The 17,578-nt window shown below is 45.9% G+C and overlaps 1 protein-coding gene across 2 annotated transcripts in view; it reads right to left on the reverse strand.

Moving 5' to 3' along the window:
- Window positions 1–17,578, reverse strand: part of Tsc1 (tuberous sclerosis 1 protein hamartin) — a 125,298-nt gene that overhangs the window by 27,421 nt on the left and 80,299 nt on the right. For both annotated transcript variants that reach the window (XM_065451127.1, XM_065451128.1), the window contains exon 16: window positions 102–198. In XM_065451127.1, the coding sequence (XP_065307199.1) occupies window positions 102–198 (97 nt within the window). The remainder of the gene's footprint in view (window positions 1–101; window positions 199–17,578) is intronic.

Genomic DNA, 17,578 nt, shown 5'->3' on the forward strand with positions numbered 1-17,578 from the left:
GCAAAGTGCAGCCATTGGTCAGCCATGTGCACTGGCTATTCCTCCAGTTGGAACAGGCAGACAAGGATAAGAAGTGGAAAAAAAAAAGTGTTTGCACCCACCTTCTGAAGGGCGACCCTCGCCGACTCAGTGTGGCGCACCTGCTCGGCCATAGACCTGTTCTCCCGAGTCAGAAGTTCGTTCTTCATCTGTAACTCCCTGCACCAACCGCAACAAATATTTATACAGGTTGTCCCACACAACTTGAGCCAAAGATTTAAAAATGAAAGGCACTCCCAATGCGAGCTGAACCGAATGCTTAATGTTGGCACTCGCCTAGTGTTACTCAGGCTATTTTTTATTTTCCTCTTAACTAATGAGAAAAAACGATTAAACACACTCATCAGAAAAAGTATAAAAAAAGTACTAGGCATTCCGTTACGGGCGAGCACGGACCTCCTTATGCAACTAGGAGTGCACAACACCTTGGACGAGATAATCGAGGCCCAGGAGTCAGCCCAACTGGCCCGTCTATCCTGTACCCCGGCTGGAAAGAAGATCCTGGCAGTTCTTGGGATCAACCCTATCCTCATGGAAGAGCGGAAATATGAAATATCAGACAATCAAAGGAACAACATACGAGTTGCACCGTTTCCCCGTAATGTTCATCCTCGACACAACGTAGGCAGACGCAGGGCAAGAGCCCTCGCCCTCCTCAAGCGTACCAAAGACGATCCTTACTCGGCATGTTTTGTCGACGCAGCCCAATATGGACAGTCGTCTAACTTCGCCATTGCCGTCGTTGATCACAACGGACAGATAGTGAATGCGGCTTCCCTGAAGTGCTCAACACCAACCAGAGCGGAGCAGGTCGCAGTTGCTATAGCACTCCTAGACAACAGCAGATCACAAATCTTCACTGATTCGAGATCGGCGGTCAGGGCTTTCGCTTCAGGATCCATCGCTGAGGAGGCTCACAAGATTCTCAAGAACAAGATAATCTCTCCGCACACCATCACGTGGTTTCCGGCTCACCTCGACCCCCAGCTTGACTCGTTTCCCAATCTTAATGACATTGCCCACTCCCAAGCGCGCGCACTAACCCACCGCGCGGGAGCAAGATTGAGCTCAGACTCTGGGGTTCTCGAGTTTCGGGACACTCTCACTACTTTCAGCGAAATTACTATGCACTATCACCTGGGTAGGAGGACTTATCCTCCCCCTCACTGCAAACTGGCTAGACCTCTGGCGTCCACTTTACGCATGCTTCAGACGCAGTGCTATCCGAACCTGGCCCTTTTTCACATGATCACTCCAGAGGCTTTCAGCTCTACTTGCCCCGACTGTGGGGCTGTTAGCAATCTCGAACACATGCTCTGGCGATGCCCCTCGTTACAGGGACCCAATCGCATCACAGAACAAGAGTGGAGCTCTGCCATCCGGAGCTCGGAATATGCACATCAAACTTGGGCTGTCCAGAGAGCCCACGATGCGGCGGTTAGGCTCGGCCTACCAGTCCCCACGTGGGAGCGGCCCGCAGCTCTGCCCTAGGGCAAAGCGTCTCAGGACCTTGCTATTAAAGTTCTTTGTCTGTCTGTCTGTCTCTTAACTAATGGATTAGTTATGTTTAATTAATCAACTTTTTAAGTATTGGCTGCAGACCCCAAGTGTGATAAGCAAAGTTGTAGAGCGCCTTGAGAAACGTTAGTTAGTTAGTTAGTTAGTTTGGGTTTAGTGGTATAAAGGCAACTAAGGCCATGCTGTGCCAGTCACAAGACAAAATAAAACGGAACGTTAGGGCAGGGAAACCTGCATTACATTATAGTTGGTGTAAAGAACCAGTTTTTTCTAAAAAGTCGAAGAGGTTAGGAAATGGCACTAGGGGGTCATCTGCTAGTAATAGGGTAGGGTGTAATGGAATGTGCAATTTATACAGGCTGTGTAAAAACCTCCGTCTCAGTGTATTGATATGTGGACATGTTATTAAGATGTGCATGACTGTAAGAGCTTCATTACATTTTTCGCAAGTTGGCGGGTTTTCTTTTCGGAGAAGGAAATTGTGCATCAGATGTGTGTGTCCAATTCGAAGTCGACACAAGATCACCTCGTAGAATCGTTGCTGGTGACTGCATGATTTCCACTCGCCAATTACAGGTTTAATTAGATGAAGCTTGTTGCTTAAACAAGTGTCCCAATCGCGTTGCCATTTTGACGTCAAGGCCTTCCGAATCGCATTTACACTGTCTTTATATGGAAGTGCTGTATTTTTAATGTTTTTGCACGCTGCCATTGATGCGCATCTATCCGCTGCTTCATTACCCAATATTCCAACATGGCTTGGTACCCAGCAAAACTTTATTGATCTGCCATATTTGTTTGATGTTAATGCATTCAAAATATCGCCTAACAAGGGTTCACTTTGGGATTTCATGTGTAGAGCCTTCAGTACGCTTAATGAATCTGTGTATATGACAGAGTTTTCAAGTTTGTCAGCAATGATCTTTTGAACTACTGTCCATATCGCGTACACTTCGGCTGTGTAGACAGAGGCATGCTGAGGTAATCGAATACATGTTTCCCAATTTTCTGTTATGGCCCCTACACCCACATGTTTTTCCGTTTTAGAGCCATCAGTATAAAATTCTATGTAGTTTATATACTTGTCTTGAAGAGAGCGGAATTCTTGTATAATGTGTTGATGTGGTGTGTCTCTTTTCCTTATATGTGTTAGTGTCCAATCACATAACGCTGTGAAATCACACCACGGGGGTAAACGTTCTGGTTTTCTGGCAACCTGGAGGACTTCCCGAAGGATGTCATAATCCCGACAGTATTCCTTGTATCGCAAGATAAGCGGCCTGATCATGTTTGGTTTATTTGTGTAATGAAAGCGTGAGCTGCACTTTGTGACGATATTGTAGCATATGTGTTGTGGTGAGGATCGGATTCTCAGTATGTAGGAAAAAGTTATTAGCACTCTGCGATGCTGTAAAGGAGGTTCATTACATTCAACATGTAAGCTCTGTATAGGTGATGTTCTGTAAGCACCGCATGCTAGTCGTAGTCCTAGGTTATGGACTGGATCAAGTCGTCGGACGTAAGATAGTCTGGCTGAACCATATGTAATGCTACCATAGTCTAATATGCTACGTACCAAAGTGCGGTAGATGTGTAGCAGGCATTTACGGTCAGAGCCCCACCGTTTCCGGGAGAGGATTTTTAGAATGTTAAGTGCATTATTCGCTTTGATTTTAATACTATTGATGTGTGCGAGGAAGTTCAACTTTTTATCAAACAGAACACCCAGAAACTTGTGTTCTTGTTTCACGGGTAGTGTGGCATCCTGTAGTTTAAGGATGGGATCTGGTTGTAGGTCTCTTTTTTGTGCAAAGACAACACTAATCGTTTTTTCACTTGAGAAGCGAAAGCCGTTTTCAGATGCCCACTGCGTTAGTTTGTTTAGTGTAATTTGAATTTGTCGTTCGTAGGTTGCCATGTTCGATGCGCGACATGCAATTTGAAGATCATCCACATATAGTGAATGCATTATAGAAGATGGAATTACATTATTGAGCGAATTCATTTTCACCACAAACAATGTTGTGCTCAATACGCATCCCTGAGGTACTCCGTTTTCCTGAATAAATACGCTGGTCAGCACCGTTCCTAAACGCACCTGGAATGTTCGATCGGACATGAAATCAGCTAGACATTTAAGCATTCTGCCGCGGATCCCTAAATCCGCTAGATCCCTTAAAATACCGAACCTTCATGTTGTGTCGTACCCTTTTTCAAAATCAAAGAAAACTGTGAGACAATATTGCTTTTGTAGAAAGGCCGCACGTATCTCGTGTTCTAACCGAACTAGACGATCTGTTGTGGAGCAGCCTTTCTTGAACCCACACTGATGATTATCGAGCAGGTTCCCAGTTTCGAGGACGTATGCCAATCTGATATTTATAATGGATTCATAGGACTTGGCGAGACAGCTTGTGAGTGCTATAGGTCGGTAGCTGGTAGCTGTTGTAGGATGCTTTCCAGCTTTCAAGAAAGGGATTATAATGGCTTTTTTCCACGCATTCGGCATTTTTCCTGTTTCCCAGATTATGTTAAAGAAGCGGAGCAATGTCTAAACTGCTTTTGAGGAAAGGTGTGCGAGCATTGTGTAATGTATTCTGTCAGGACCTGGCGCTGTTTTTTTGCCAGTAGCGAGTACTCTGTTAATTTCGGAAAGTGTTAGGGGGGCATATATGGTTTCTCGGAACTTCCTGCTGTCGGAAGCTTTTGTTTTTCTGCTGATTGTTTATACTTTTGAAATTCAGTGGAGTAGTTTAGTGAGCTTGATATGTTATAGAAATGCTGCCCTAATATATCTGCTTGTTCTTTTAAATTCGTTTGTGTACCTGGAGGTGAGAATATGGGGATCGTATAAGGAGCGTACTCGCTTCTAAACTTTCGAAGCTGATCCCACATTCTTTTGGATGTTATTGAGCTATTGATGGAGGATACATACATTTGCCAAGACTGTCTTTTGGCTTGCCTAAGCGTGTACCTGGCTTTCGCCTTTGCTTTTTTGAAATACAGGAGGTTATCATGTGTTGGATATCGCCGAAAGATACCCCATGCTTTGTTTGGTGCTTTTTTAGTTTGAGTGCATTCATTCATCCACCAGGGTTTTAGTTTTTTCCTTAAGAAGCCGGAGGATTGCGGGATCGTCTGTTCTGCTGCAGCAAGTATGGAGGCAATAATCGTTTCATTCATTTCGTCTATTGTTTGATGATCTGATATGTGATCAAGACTGGCCTTCTTGCTGAAGAGAGGCCAGTCTGCTAGATGGAGTTTCCAACGGGGTGGTCTTAATGGTACTGTAGGGAAAGGAGATGTGTTTTTAATAATGCCGGGCATATGATCACTACCATAAGGATTGTTAATAACACTCCATATAAAATCGACCAACAGAGATGGAGTGCACAGCGCCAGATCAAGACAGCTCATAGCTCCTGTGCTTGGGGAGCAGTAGGTTGGCGCACCAGTGTTTAAAAGGCATATTTCGTTAGTCAGGATAAAATCTTCAAGTGTTTGTCCCCTGGTGTCAGTTGTTTTGCTACACCATAATATGTTATGAGCGTTAAAATCACCTTCTATTAAAAAAGGTTTGGGTAGCTGGTTTAAAACTAACTCCAGGTCTCCTACAGTAAAATGGGAATGTGGTGGAATGAACATTGAACAAATGGTAATGGTTTTATGTGCTAAAACCGTGACAGCAATGGCTTCCAAGTGAGTATTAATGGTAACTTCTCTAGCTGCAATGCCGTTCCGTAGAACTATAGCTACGCCACCCGAAAGCCGGTTCGCCTGAGTACGATCGCGCCGTACAACAGTGAATCCTTTTAAAATGTTTTTGTGCTTTTCGCCTAAGTTTGTTTCTTGTAAGCACAAGGCCACAGGAGAGAAGTTACTTAACAAGTCTTTGATGTCACCTAAGTTGTGTAAAAGGCCTCTACAATTCCAATGGATAATAAAAGCCATATTGAAATTGAAAGGTCAGAAATGGCACTACGAAAAAGTAAGAGGTGGGATTATAGGTGACACGGATTAGGAAGGCTGATACAAATGAGCGATAACCTTTAGGTTATCGCTTTCTTATTTTGAATGGTTACTGGGATTTTGTCCCTCTTACCGCGCTCGAGAGAGCGCTTGTCCTTCGGTGTCAATGACACCGGAGTTTTCGTGTCGACCTCCATCGCTCTCTCTGAGGCGCTGGAGGACCAAGAGTTTGGCGCCGAGACACGTGCCTCGGGCCTTGGAGTTCGCTTGATCTTAGGGCCCTGCGGGGCGGGTGTTTGCAGGGCCTTGGAAGAGGATGGAGCAGTGTCGGCTGCTTCCATCACGGGGGCGGGAGGAGTCACTGCAGCACCACTGCGCGTGGGCTCGGAGGACTCCGGAGGCCTCTGTGACGCTGCCCCCGACTGCGTCACATCGGCGTAACTTCTTCGCGGAAGATACGATAGCCGCTTTCTGGCTTCAAAGAACGATATTTTTTTTTGACAGTTAGTGCTATTCTTTTTCTTTTTTCCAGCATGGGCAAAACCGCAAGTAGGCTGGATGGTCTCCTTTGCAGTTAATACAATGTGGGGAAGAAGTGCAGTTTTCAGATTGATGATCATTTGAGCTGCATTTAGCACAGGTTGTTTGGCCTCGGCATGCATGTGAAGCATGTCCGAACCTTTGACACTTGAAACACCGTCTTGGGTTCAGGATATATGGCCTGACATTTACTTTTACGTACCCTGCATCCAGAGAGGTAGGCATTCCGCTTGTACCAAATGTAATTATGATATGTTTGGTGGGGATTTCTTGGTCGTTTCTACAGATTACTATTCTTTGTACCTTTGTCACATTTTGTTCCTGGAAACCTTCCAGCAGTTCCTTGTCACTTAAGCCAATAAAGTCTTCTTCAGATGTTACTCCCCTGCTCGTATTAAGTGTTCTGTGGGCTGAAACAGTCACTGTCGCGTCGCCAATACTGGTAAGTTCCGAGAGCTTATCTGCTTGATCTTTGTTATTCAGTTCTAGGAGGAGGTCCCCGCTAGACATTTTGGATGCTTTGTATGTTGGTCCGATTTTGTCTTTCAGACACTTCGCTACCAGGAATGGAGAGAGTTTCCTTACCGGTATGTTGCTTTCACTATGCACTATATAGTACTTTGGAAATGTTGGGGCGTTGAAATGGTACTTCGATGCTGCACCTCTTCAGACGCCGATCATAAACAACAGAGGCTTGCGCTGCCATAGGAAAATGCGTATGTTCGGCAACAGTGCCGACCGCCCACCACGGAGCCCAACGAGGGGACGCGGCACAGCTTGTGTACAAGCCTGCACGACGCCAGCCGTACGCCATCACTATAACCCAATATGGTGTACCCAAGGTAGGATATCCACACAAGGTTAACCCTTGCCGCCGTGGAGAAAGGAAGTAAATGGAAGAGAGAAGAAGACAGGAAAGATATAAAGTGAGAGATAAAGACGAAGGTTTGAGAAGAGAGAGACAGGAAAAGGCGACTACCGATTTCCCCCGAGTGGGTCAGTCCGGGGGTGCTGTCTACGTGAAGCAGAGGCCAAAGAGGTGTGTTGCCTCCGCCGGGGGGCCCTAAAGGTCCGAACACCCTGCATCAGCTCAACCTCCAGGATCCCCCTTACCCCGGACACGGCTGAGCCGCGCACGGCTACACGCGGGAGGGTCCAACCCTCATGCGCTCGGGTACGTGGTGTCGCAACACACCAAACGCCTGCTTACGCAGACGCCCCTGCGGGGGCCTTGAGAAACCTCTCAATAAATTGTTTTTAACACAATATATCTCACATGGTCTTTTCTTCTATGTACGAAAGAAGGTCTGCTAAATATGAAAAAATACCACGTGAAGGGGTGATTGTGCACTGTTATTGTGCTGCTCTCAAGCATGCGAGGATGAACAAGGTTGGCTGCAGTGAGACTGGCCCGAGATACAGAGCCTTATGTCTGGTGTAGGTATCTGGGAATGCGGCTTTTATCGCATGACGGCGCAAATGCGTGCTGCTGGCCGAGCGGTGCTGAAGCGATAAAGCGTCTACGGAGACGAAAGAGAACAAGAACATGGCTTTATTTTTTTTATGCTTGAAATGGGCAAGAGCTGGCAGCCTGCTGAAGAAGTGTAATGGGGTAGGGTGGGGAAGCGGCGTTAGGGCCAGAATGATTTTCCAGTGACCTTCAATGCAAAAAGCGCCCTTTGATTATAATGCGTGTTCGAAGTGGTCACCATCTGCTGCAATGCCCATTTGGCCTCTCGTAGGCACATTTTCCGAGGCGTTCTTTATCATGGTATCAGGGGCGGAGTTGCAGACTTGTCTTATTTTTTCTTTTCGGTTCTCTGATGTTGTGGTTGGTGTCCGGTATACTTGATCCTTGACGTAGCCCAAGAGAAAGAAATCGAGGAGAGTTAAATCTGGCGACCGTGCCGGCCAAGCAATGGGCCCATGCCGTCCAATCCACTGCGGCGGGAATACTTCATCAGCCGTTTGCAAGCTTTGCTGCTGCTGTGCGCGGGAGTACCGTCATGCTGATACCGAATATCCTTTGTCCTAGCCAATGGAACTTCGCAAAGAAAATCCTCAAGCGCCCCATCAAGGATGTCGTTGACGTATATTTCGCCTCTAAGCGTGTTATCAAAAAACATGGGGCCAATGATAGTGCCACCGTAAATACCACACCATACATTCATCATCATCATCAGCCTTGTCACGCCCACTGCAGGGCAAAGGCCTCTCCCATATTCCTCCAACAACCCCGGTCATGTACTAATTGTGGCCATGCCGTCCCTGCAAACTTCTTAATCTCATCCGCCCACCTAACTTTCTGCCGCCCCCTGCTACGCTTCCCTTCCCTTGGAATCCAGTCCGTAACCCTTAATGACCATCGGTTATCTTCCCTCCTCATTACATGTCCTGCCCATGCCCATTTCTTTTTCTTGATTTCAACTACAATGTCATTAATTTACGTTTGTTCCCTCACCCAATCTGCTTTTTTCTTATCCCTTAACGTTACACCTATCATTCTTCTTTCCATAGCTCGTTGCGTCGTCCTCAATTTGAGTAGAACCCTTTTCGTAAGCCTCCAGGTTTCTGCCCCGTAGGTGAGTACTGGTAAGACACAGCTATTATACACTTTTCTCTTGAGGGATAATGGCAACCTGCTGTTCATGATCTGAGAATGCCTGCCAAACGCACCCCAGCTCATTCTTATTCTTCTGATTATTTCCGTCCCATGATCCGGATCCGCAGTCACTACCTGCCCTAAGTAGATGTATTCCCTTACGACTTCCAGTGCCTCGCTGCCTATTGTAAATTGCTGTTCTCTTCCGAGACTGTTAAACATTACTTTAGTTTTCTGCAGATTAATTTTTAGACCCACTCTTCTGCTTTGCCTCTCGAGGTCAGTGAGCATGCATTGCAGTTGGTCCCCTGAGTTAGTAAGCAAGGCAATATCATCAGCGAATCGCAAGTTACTAAGGTATTCTCCATTAACTTTTATCCCCATTTCTTCCCAATCCAGGTCTCTGAATACCTCCTGTAAACACGCTGTGAATAGCATTGGAGAGATCGTATCTCCCTGCCCGACGCCTTTCTTTATTGGGATTTTGTTGCTTTCTTTATGGAGGACTACGGTGGCTGTGGAGCCGCTATAGATATCTTTCAGTATTTTTACATACGGCTCGTCTACACCCCGATTCCGTAATGCCTGCATGACTGCTGAGGTTTCGACAGAATCAAATGCTTTCTCGTAATCAATGAAAGCTATATATAAGGGTTGGTTATATTCCGCACATTTCTCTATAACCTGATTGATAGTGTGAATATGGTCTATTGTTGAGTAGCCTTTACGGAATCCTGCCTGGTCCTTTGGTTCACAGAAGTCTAAGGTGTTCCTGATTCTATTTGCAATTACCTTAGTAGATACTTTGTAGGCAACCGACAGCAAGCTTATCGGTCTATAATTTTTCAAGTCTTTGGCGTCCCCTTTCTTATGGATTAGGATTATGTTAGCGTTTTTCCAAGATTCCGGTACGCTCGACGTTATGAGGCATTGCGTATACAGGTGGCCAGTTTCTGTAGAACAATCTGCCCACCATCCTTCAACATATCTGCTGTTACTTGATCCTCCCCAGCTGCCTTCCCCCTTTTCATATCTCCCAATGCTTTCTTTACTTCTTCCGGCGTTACCTGTGGGATTTCGAATTCGTCTAGACTATTTTCTCTTCCATTATCGTCGTGGGTGCTACTGGTACTGTATAAATCTCTATAGAACTCCTCAGCCACTTGAACTATCTCATCCATATTAGTAATGATATTGCCGGCTTTGTCTCTTAACGCATACATCTGATTCTTGCCAATTCCCAGTTTGTTCTTCACTGTTTTTAGGCTTCCTCCGTTCCTGAGAGCATGTTCAATTCTATCCATATTATACTTCCTTATGTCAGCTGTCTTACGCTTGTTGATTAACTTCGAAAGTTCTGCCAGTTCTATTCTAGCTGTAGGGTTAGAGGCTTTCATACATTGGCGTTTCTTAATCAGATCTTTCGTCTCCTGCGATAGTTTACTGGTATCCTGCCTAACGGAGTTACCACCGACTTCCATTGCACACTCCTTAATGATGCCCACAAGATTGTCGTTCATTTCATTATTGTCATTTCATTGAACCACCATATTAATGAACCACCATACATTAATCGACCACTAATACTGGTGATGTGTCTTCAAAACCCAGTGAGGGCTTTCGTCGCTCCAATAGTGAGCGTTGTGGACGTCCACTTGGACATTACGTGCGAAGGTAGCTTCATCGGTCCACAGTATTTTGTTGACAAAGTCTGGGTCCTCTTCCATCTTGATTAAAATCAAGTTTGCAAAGTCTTTTTGATTTTGGAAATTGTGGGGCTCCAACATCTGCTGCAGCTGCACGTGATTCGGAGGAAGTTGCCTTTTCTTAAGTACTTTCCACACTGAAGATTGACACTCCAGCTTCAGCACCCGCACTACAAACACTTGCATGGGGTCTGAAGAAAACTTTGACAGAATATCTGTCTCCACATCCTCGCCCAGGATTGAAGATTTATGCCGTTTCTTCGTATAAGTCCCAGTGTGTCTCAGCATTTCATATGCATGCACAATCGTCATTGAGCTCGGACGCGTACCTGGATGCCAGCATTGAAATAGCTCAACTGCGCACCTGCTATGTCCACTTGACCCAACTAGAGCCAAAACCATATCTGCTCTTTCCTCACTGGAGTAAGCCATATCTGCTGCTCAACGTAGGCCACAGCCAAATAGCGTTGCACTGGAGAACATGCAGGGATACAAGCACCTGAGGAGCACTGGATACATTGCAGTTCGCTGGGATTGGTTCAGACGAAGTACATAATGTATGATCCATATACAGTAAACTGGAACCGCCTGCGGGCGCACTCTCTCAGGGACTGACGCGCCGGTCACAGTGCACATGTGTGAAGCCAGACGCAGCCAGATGCAGCCACCCGATACTGCAGCAAAGCAATGTGCACGTGTGGGCTGCGAGATCAAAAAAGAATGCCTGGTAGACAGTAAGTGTGAGAAGGAGAGCAGACGGGGCCAGTGCGAAAAGAGTCATCGTCTGAAGAGGACATGAGTAATCTTCCTTGAATATAACCAAGGTTTTTTTTACCCTCAGTTAGTTTTGTCCCCGTGTGATTTATCCGCTGCTATTCAAGCCTTAAGGTTTAAAGTTGTAGCATCATCGTTCAATTCGAAAACTACTACAAGGTCATTTGTGCACAAAGGCAAAATTGTAGCAGCCGTTATTGCATTCTATTGTTCCCACACACTCCGCCCTTTTTTTCTTCAAAGCAAATATTAAATGCTGCTTTCGTCTTTTTTTTTTTTTGTGGCCTTAGACGCTTCATCACTTCGGTAATGCTTGGCCAGCAGCATGCATTTGCACCATCATGCAATAAGAGCCCCATGCCCAGATACCTACACCAGGCATAACGCCCTGTCGCGGGCCAGTCTCGTTGCAGCCGACCTAGTTCATCCATCGCACGCTTGAGAGCAGCACAATAACAGTGCGCAATCACCCCGTCATGTGGTATTTTTTTCATATTTCGCAAGCTTTCTTCGGAACGCGGAAGAAAGGACCACGTCAGATATATCATGTTGGAAACAATTTATTGAGAGGGTTCTCAAGGTGCTCTACAACTTTGCATATTACACTTGGGGTCTGCAGCCAATACTTAAAAAGTTGAGTACTTAACATAACACAGTGAGTGTTGCAAAAAAGACAGTTTCACCCGAAAGGTGAACCATTGATTGTGACAGCGCAGCAGCGAGTGAAGTGACTTTTGCGCTGTGTATCGCTTCAATGCAACCTGAGCAGTGAGAATGCAGCACGCATAAAGGTATGAGCCGCCGTTGCACCTAGACATAGCCCCTGATGCAAATCGCTTTCAATACAAGGCGTGAACGGCGCAGTTGCTGCTGAAGTACAATGCCCCCTCCCCAACTCCACCCCTCCTCCCAGTACCATGTGCGCGACTGAAGACAGTGTATTTGATCCTCACTTTCCTCCTTTACATGAGCGAGATTGAACCACGATCGTCGGCGCCCCTTGGGCATGGTTGGAGTACAACACCTCCCCCCCCATCCACTAAACCCGGGGTCTTTCGTGCGACGAAAGATGTTGCATTTCCTTCCCGCTTTCCTTGTTTGTGCGCATGGGACTGAGCTGCGATCATCAGCTTCTCTTGCATGCGTTCATTCGCTGCTACAGCATGCAATGCATGGCAACTGTGTTATCGCCCTTGGAGTTTACGAAGACCATCATGGCGACGGACATGGCAAAAACGCACCTGGGGTGTCCATATAACTGCTATTGCAATAAAATAGAAGCACCAGGTGTAGATGACTCAACCAGCTAAAGTGTTGGTTGATTTCTGCTCCAAAAAGAGCTCTTTCTTGGAAGGCAGAGATTTTTTATGGCATGCATACGACCGATGACATGCTAATCTGCATAAGGAGGGGGAAGAGGTTAAAAGATTCCAAAGAGGAGCGTAAAAAAGGAATGTAAAAACAAAATGAGTGCGTAAACCTCATATTGATACTATACAGGTTAGAGGGTGGCAAAAAATTGTGGTCTTTTTATATCATAAAGCGAACATTTTTAAAGCTTTCCGAGAACGCCAGTCTCTGAGAGGTATCAGAATAATAAATCCAAGGCCAGTTGCTGTCTTCACACAGAGGTAGCATTCTGCAAGAGGTTCTGTTTAACAGCAAATTTGCAAGCACTACTTCCCTGTTTTGCTCATAATAACGTTGAAGTGTGCACAATCTCTAGTGATGCCAATAAAGGCAATGTCGATTTTGCTGCAACGGAACAGAGGCATTACCCGTCAATGCTATGGTGGAACGTGTGTTTACTGCAGCAGTGATCGATGGTGGCACCATACCGTTAAAAAAAAAGAAAAGAAAAACAAAAATAAATTGTGTTGGCACAGAGATGATGCACACTTCGGCTTTATTGTGAACAGAACAGGGAAGTAATGCTTGCAAACATGCTATGAAATTGAACCTCTTGCAAATACAACCTCTGAGAGAAATTGGAGTGAAAATCAGCCAGCACAGCTTGCTACCACAAAGATACTAATCAGATCAGATTGGTTGGACTCTTGGCTTGCATAAACTTCGTGGTCAGACGCACAAATAAAATATACCAAGCTTACCTGAAAGCACAACTGCAAGAAGTTTAAGCACTCTGTAAAACTTGAGGGCTTTCAGGGCCTTGAAGATAGCTGTTTCACATTCAAGGGTATTCAAGGACCACTACGTACCCTGTAGATGTCACCAAGGTAATTGTAGAACCACACAGATTTTTAGTTAACTGCATTAAGATTGCTCTATAACAGACGACAGGTTCCCCTAGCGATGTGCTGTGCAAGGCCCATGTAACGTAACCCAATTCCAATCTGTTTTTATTCCAAATCGGCCATTAGCCCCCCTGATAGGTCAAAATGGCTCAAGCTCTGCCCGTATAGGTGTGGCACCTTCCTACATGGGAAGAGCCAGAGCGATTTTTAACTTATCACAGAGGGCTAATGGCAGATTCGGAATAAGAACAGATTGGAATAGCTTTACATTATACCGGCCCAGCTGCAAGATAAGGTGGCTATGATATATGCTATGCTATTGAAGCAGTACATTGTTTGGGTTAGACTGAGTCTGGGTTCTCATGCACTTCCAGTGAGCTGTAATGGTACTGCCTCTTCCAATTTCAGAATAAAAAGCATAGATTTTTGCGAGTTGTTTCGGATGCACTCGTCTGTATTTTGTATTCTGCACACAGAATTTAGCACCAAGTGCCCTCTCTAGCTACATTATCCTTGCAGATATTCTTCATATGATGCAAAACATTGCTGGAATTGGCCTTCAATGTTCCTTACTCGAGACAGCAATAACCCAGTAGTTGTGCCCAGCTGCCCATGACGAGAACATGGCATACAACAGTTAATGCCAGACCTTCTTTAAACCGCATTTTTAATGAAACCCGCATGCCTACACAAGAATGCACAGGAAGTGCTCTTGAAGGGCCCTTCACCAGGCCACACAGCAAACTTTGGTTATAGGCTGGAAGTTGTTATGTGTCCTCTAGGGACCGCTCTGCCGCAAATTTTTTTTCAAATCAGCTCATTAATAGCCGAGATAGAAATATTTCAGTGCAGTGAACCCATAATTTCAGGAGGCGAGCTTCACCGCAAAAATGGGCGCTCTCTACTCTTGCGCTGTCTAGCCTCTGCAAGTGAAATTCCTTCCCTGCGTCGTCCCATACCAGAGTTCAAGGATTGCATGACGCATATGTCACGGCCCCTGGCTTCATTTCTTTTTCTCCTTGCTTTCTTGTGGTGCGGTGCACTTCTACTGACGGCGTCATGTGCGGATTCTTGAGATTGTCTCGTTTCGCGCAGCGCACAATTTTGCGCGCTGTGCACAAGGACACCTGACTAGTGGTATAAGTCAGTGCTACATGAATACTGAAGCAGACAAGCAGATCACAGAGCATGATCCTGCACTGGAAGCCGGTAGAAAATGACAGTTTCAGAGTCTGTGCGCACGACTGCACGACGTGGGAACAAGCAGATGAAACGGAAGTACATCTTTTGCTACAGAGCGATGTAAAACCAAAACACTCATACATTCAGTTTATGTGTTTTATTATTTCTGCTTTAACTTGTCTATTCAACTGACATATTACACAAATAACAGATGTCGCCTTGAATAATTCTCAAAGTCACGTGTCACCACGAGTGACGTCACAGCACAAACATGTGTGCGTAGGTGAAATAGCATGTGTACGTCATCCTCCGGTTTGGAACGCGGCGGCCGCGAGGAGAAGGGCAAACGGCATTCGGTTTGAAATTTCAATCTTTCCACGGCGTGTAGCAATGTAATACTTTGCAGACACAATCGCAATTGCGCATTGTATGCTCTGCGCTTGTCAGCTAAAAATGGCCAGACCTGGTGAGGGGCCCTTTAACAAGGCAGAGCTGTTCCAAAACATAACATTCAGATTTCAATATACCAAACATGGAAGTAAATTTTTGAATATAACAGGATAAATAAAAACTTAGTCATGCTTTATCTCAAACCTCCTGCTATAACGAAATTGAAAATGTGGAATTTGATGTGGTATCAATTATAGCGAAGCAAACTTTTGTCTGCATGTGCCTCAACATACATGATGGGTAAGTGTGTGTGCGTTGTGTACGTCTTTCTTCGTTTATCCCTGTCTCTTGCACTATTCTTATTTTAACATCAAAATACAAGTTATGGTACCAAAAATGTCGGTCACTAATGGATTTTTTAGACACCCGATTTTTGTTGCACCTGTGTGATCCCTGCGACACGTGGGCCGACAAGGTCAAGGGAGCGACACAGCCGTCTGGGAACAAGAACGCATCAAGCAAAGGAACGACAGGCGAGGCACAGCCAGAGCGTAGGATCGATCCCCGTATCCAAGCGCTTGAAGCGGAAAATAGAGAACTTAGACGCGAGCTCGCAGAGCTTAAGGAATCCTTTAACAACATGAAAGGAAAACTCATAAACCAGCATGAGGTTAGCAACAGTAAACCAGGCCCGTTAGCCGGGCAGTCAAAATGCAAGGCGCTCAACCCGGAACCTTTTAGTGACACAGAGGAGGAAGAAGAGGGCGACATAACCGACCGAGGCCAACGAGACCCCGTCCGCCGCCTTGGCTTCCCCCGTCAAAAAAGAGGGTAAAGTGGAAAAGACCCTGAGTAGGATTATGAAAATGCTCTCCGCCATAGAGTTGAGAGTAACGCTATTAGAAAGACTGAGGGCTCAGCCCAAAAGTAGACAAACAGCACATACTGAACCGTTCCCGGAAGGATCAAATCCCGACGGGGGTGCCACAGGTTTCTAAAATTTCACAATAAACAAGATGGCTAACACAAATAACAATACCGTTAAAATTTGGCAGTGGAACTGCGCTAGCTTCCAGAGGCGCAAGGCTCCGTTAGGTCAGCTCGCCAGATCGGTGACAGACAAGCCACAAGTCATTTTACTGCAGGAGACGCTCGCGGAGAAAGAGATTACTCTGTCGGGGTATCGCGCAGTAACATACAAAGGTGAAGCGGGGAGAGGCATCGCCGCCTTAGTTAAAAAGAGTGTCTCCTTTGTGGAGCACACCGTTCCAAAATATCGTAGCGGACTAGAAGCACAACTGATCGAGCTCGTGCCCAGTATATCGAGCAACACGAATGTCTTTATTCTTAACGTCTACAGTTCGCCTGCAGATAAGAACAGAGACTTTAATGCACTATTCCATTCTGCAATCAGGGCAGCCACAAACGCGCCCCTCTTAATTGCGGGTGACTTCAATGCTCCGAATACGGAATGGGGATACGGCTTTAACAGAAAGAACGGCACAAACTTAGCCGGATGTGCAGCCGATTTTAACCTCACGCTTGTTACAGATCCTAGGTTTCCCACTAGAAGGGGTAATTCAATCAGTCTAGACACAATGCCAGACCTCACATTCTTCCGAAATATCGAGGGCATGTGGGATAATCTCCAGGAGGACTTGGGTAGTGACCACTACGTTCTCGAAATCGCGGTGCAGGTCAAACCCAAACCTCCTGTCAAATACGAATAAGTCGATTGGGATGTTTTCCGGAAAATTCGAGCCGAAACTGCCCCCTCAAGTGAATCCTTCAATGAACTAATTACCAATCTTAAACAGGCCGTCAAAAACGCGACCAAAGAAATCAGCACAAAACTTGAAGTTTCCAAAATGGACTCTCGGTTAGCGCATCTCCTGGAGGCTAAACACGCTCTTGGAGAGAGGTGGAAAACACAGAAATTTAATCGCCGACTACGAGCAAAACTAACATCACTAAACAAGGAAATAGAGCACTATTCCAAGCAACTGCCCCTGCAACAGTGGGACGAAACGTGCAACGAAATGGACGGTCGCATGAGAAGAGGTAGTAAGTGGAATCTGCTTAAAAGCCTCCTAAACGATAAACAGTCCCAGAATGCGCTAAATCTCACCGTCGATAGGCTCGTACATAAGAAGGTCACCTCGGGCCTCACAAACGATGCAATTGTCAATGACCTGGCACGAACTTACCTACCCGTCAAGGAAGGAGATTCGCACGGCATAAGCGCGAGAGCGGCTTACACGGGGCTAGACAGGCCAGGATTAGATGAACCTTCTACGATTTCAGAAATCAGAGATGTACTCTTCAACCTAAATGGAAGATCGGCCCCGGGGCCAGACGGGGTCACCAACAAGCTCCTCCAGAACCTGGACGACAAGGCCATCGAAATCCTAACGGCAGAGATAAACGAGGTGTGGAGCTCAGGGCAGGTCGCGTCGGAATGGCGCACCGTCAAGGTGGTGCTCATCCCCAAACCGGGGAAAGCTCTGCACATAAATAACCTGCGTCCCATCTCTCTAACATCGTGCATTTGCAAAGTGGCAGAACATGCAGTACACAATCGGATTGTCGAACACGTAGAAAAC

This window comes from Dermacentor albipictus, chromosome 5 (assembly GCF_038994185.2).
Source record: "Dermacentor albipictus isolate Rhodes 1998 colony chromosome 5, USDA_Dalb.pri_finalv2, whole genome shotgun sequence".
In the NCBI taxonomy this organism is placed as follows: domain Eukaryota; kingdom Metazoa; phylum Arthropoda; class Arachnida; order Ixodida; family Ixodidae; genus Dermacentor; species Dermacentor albipictus.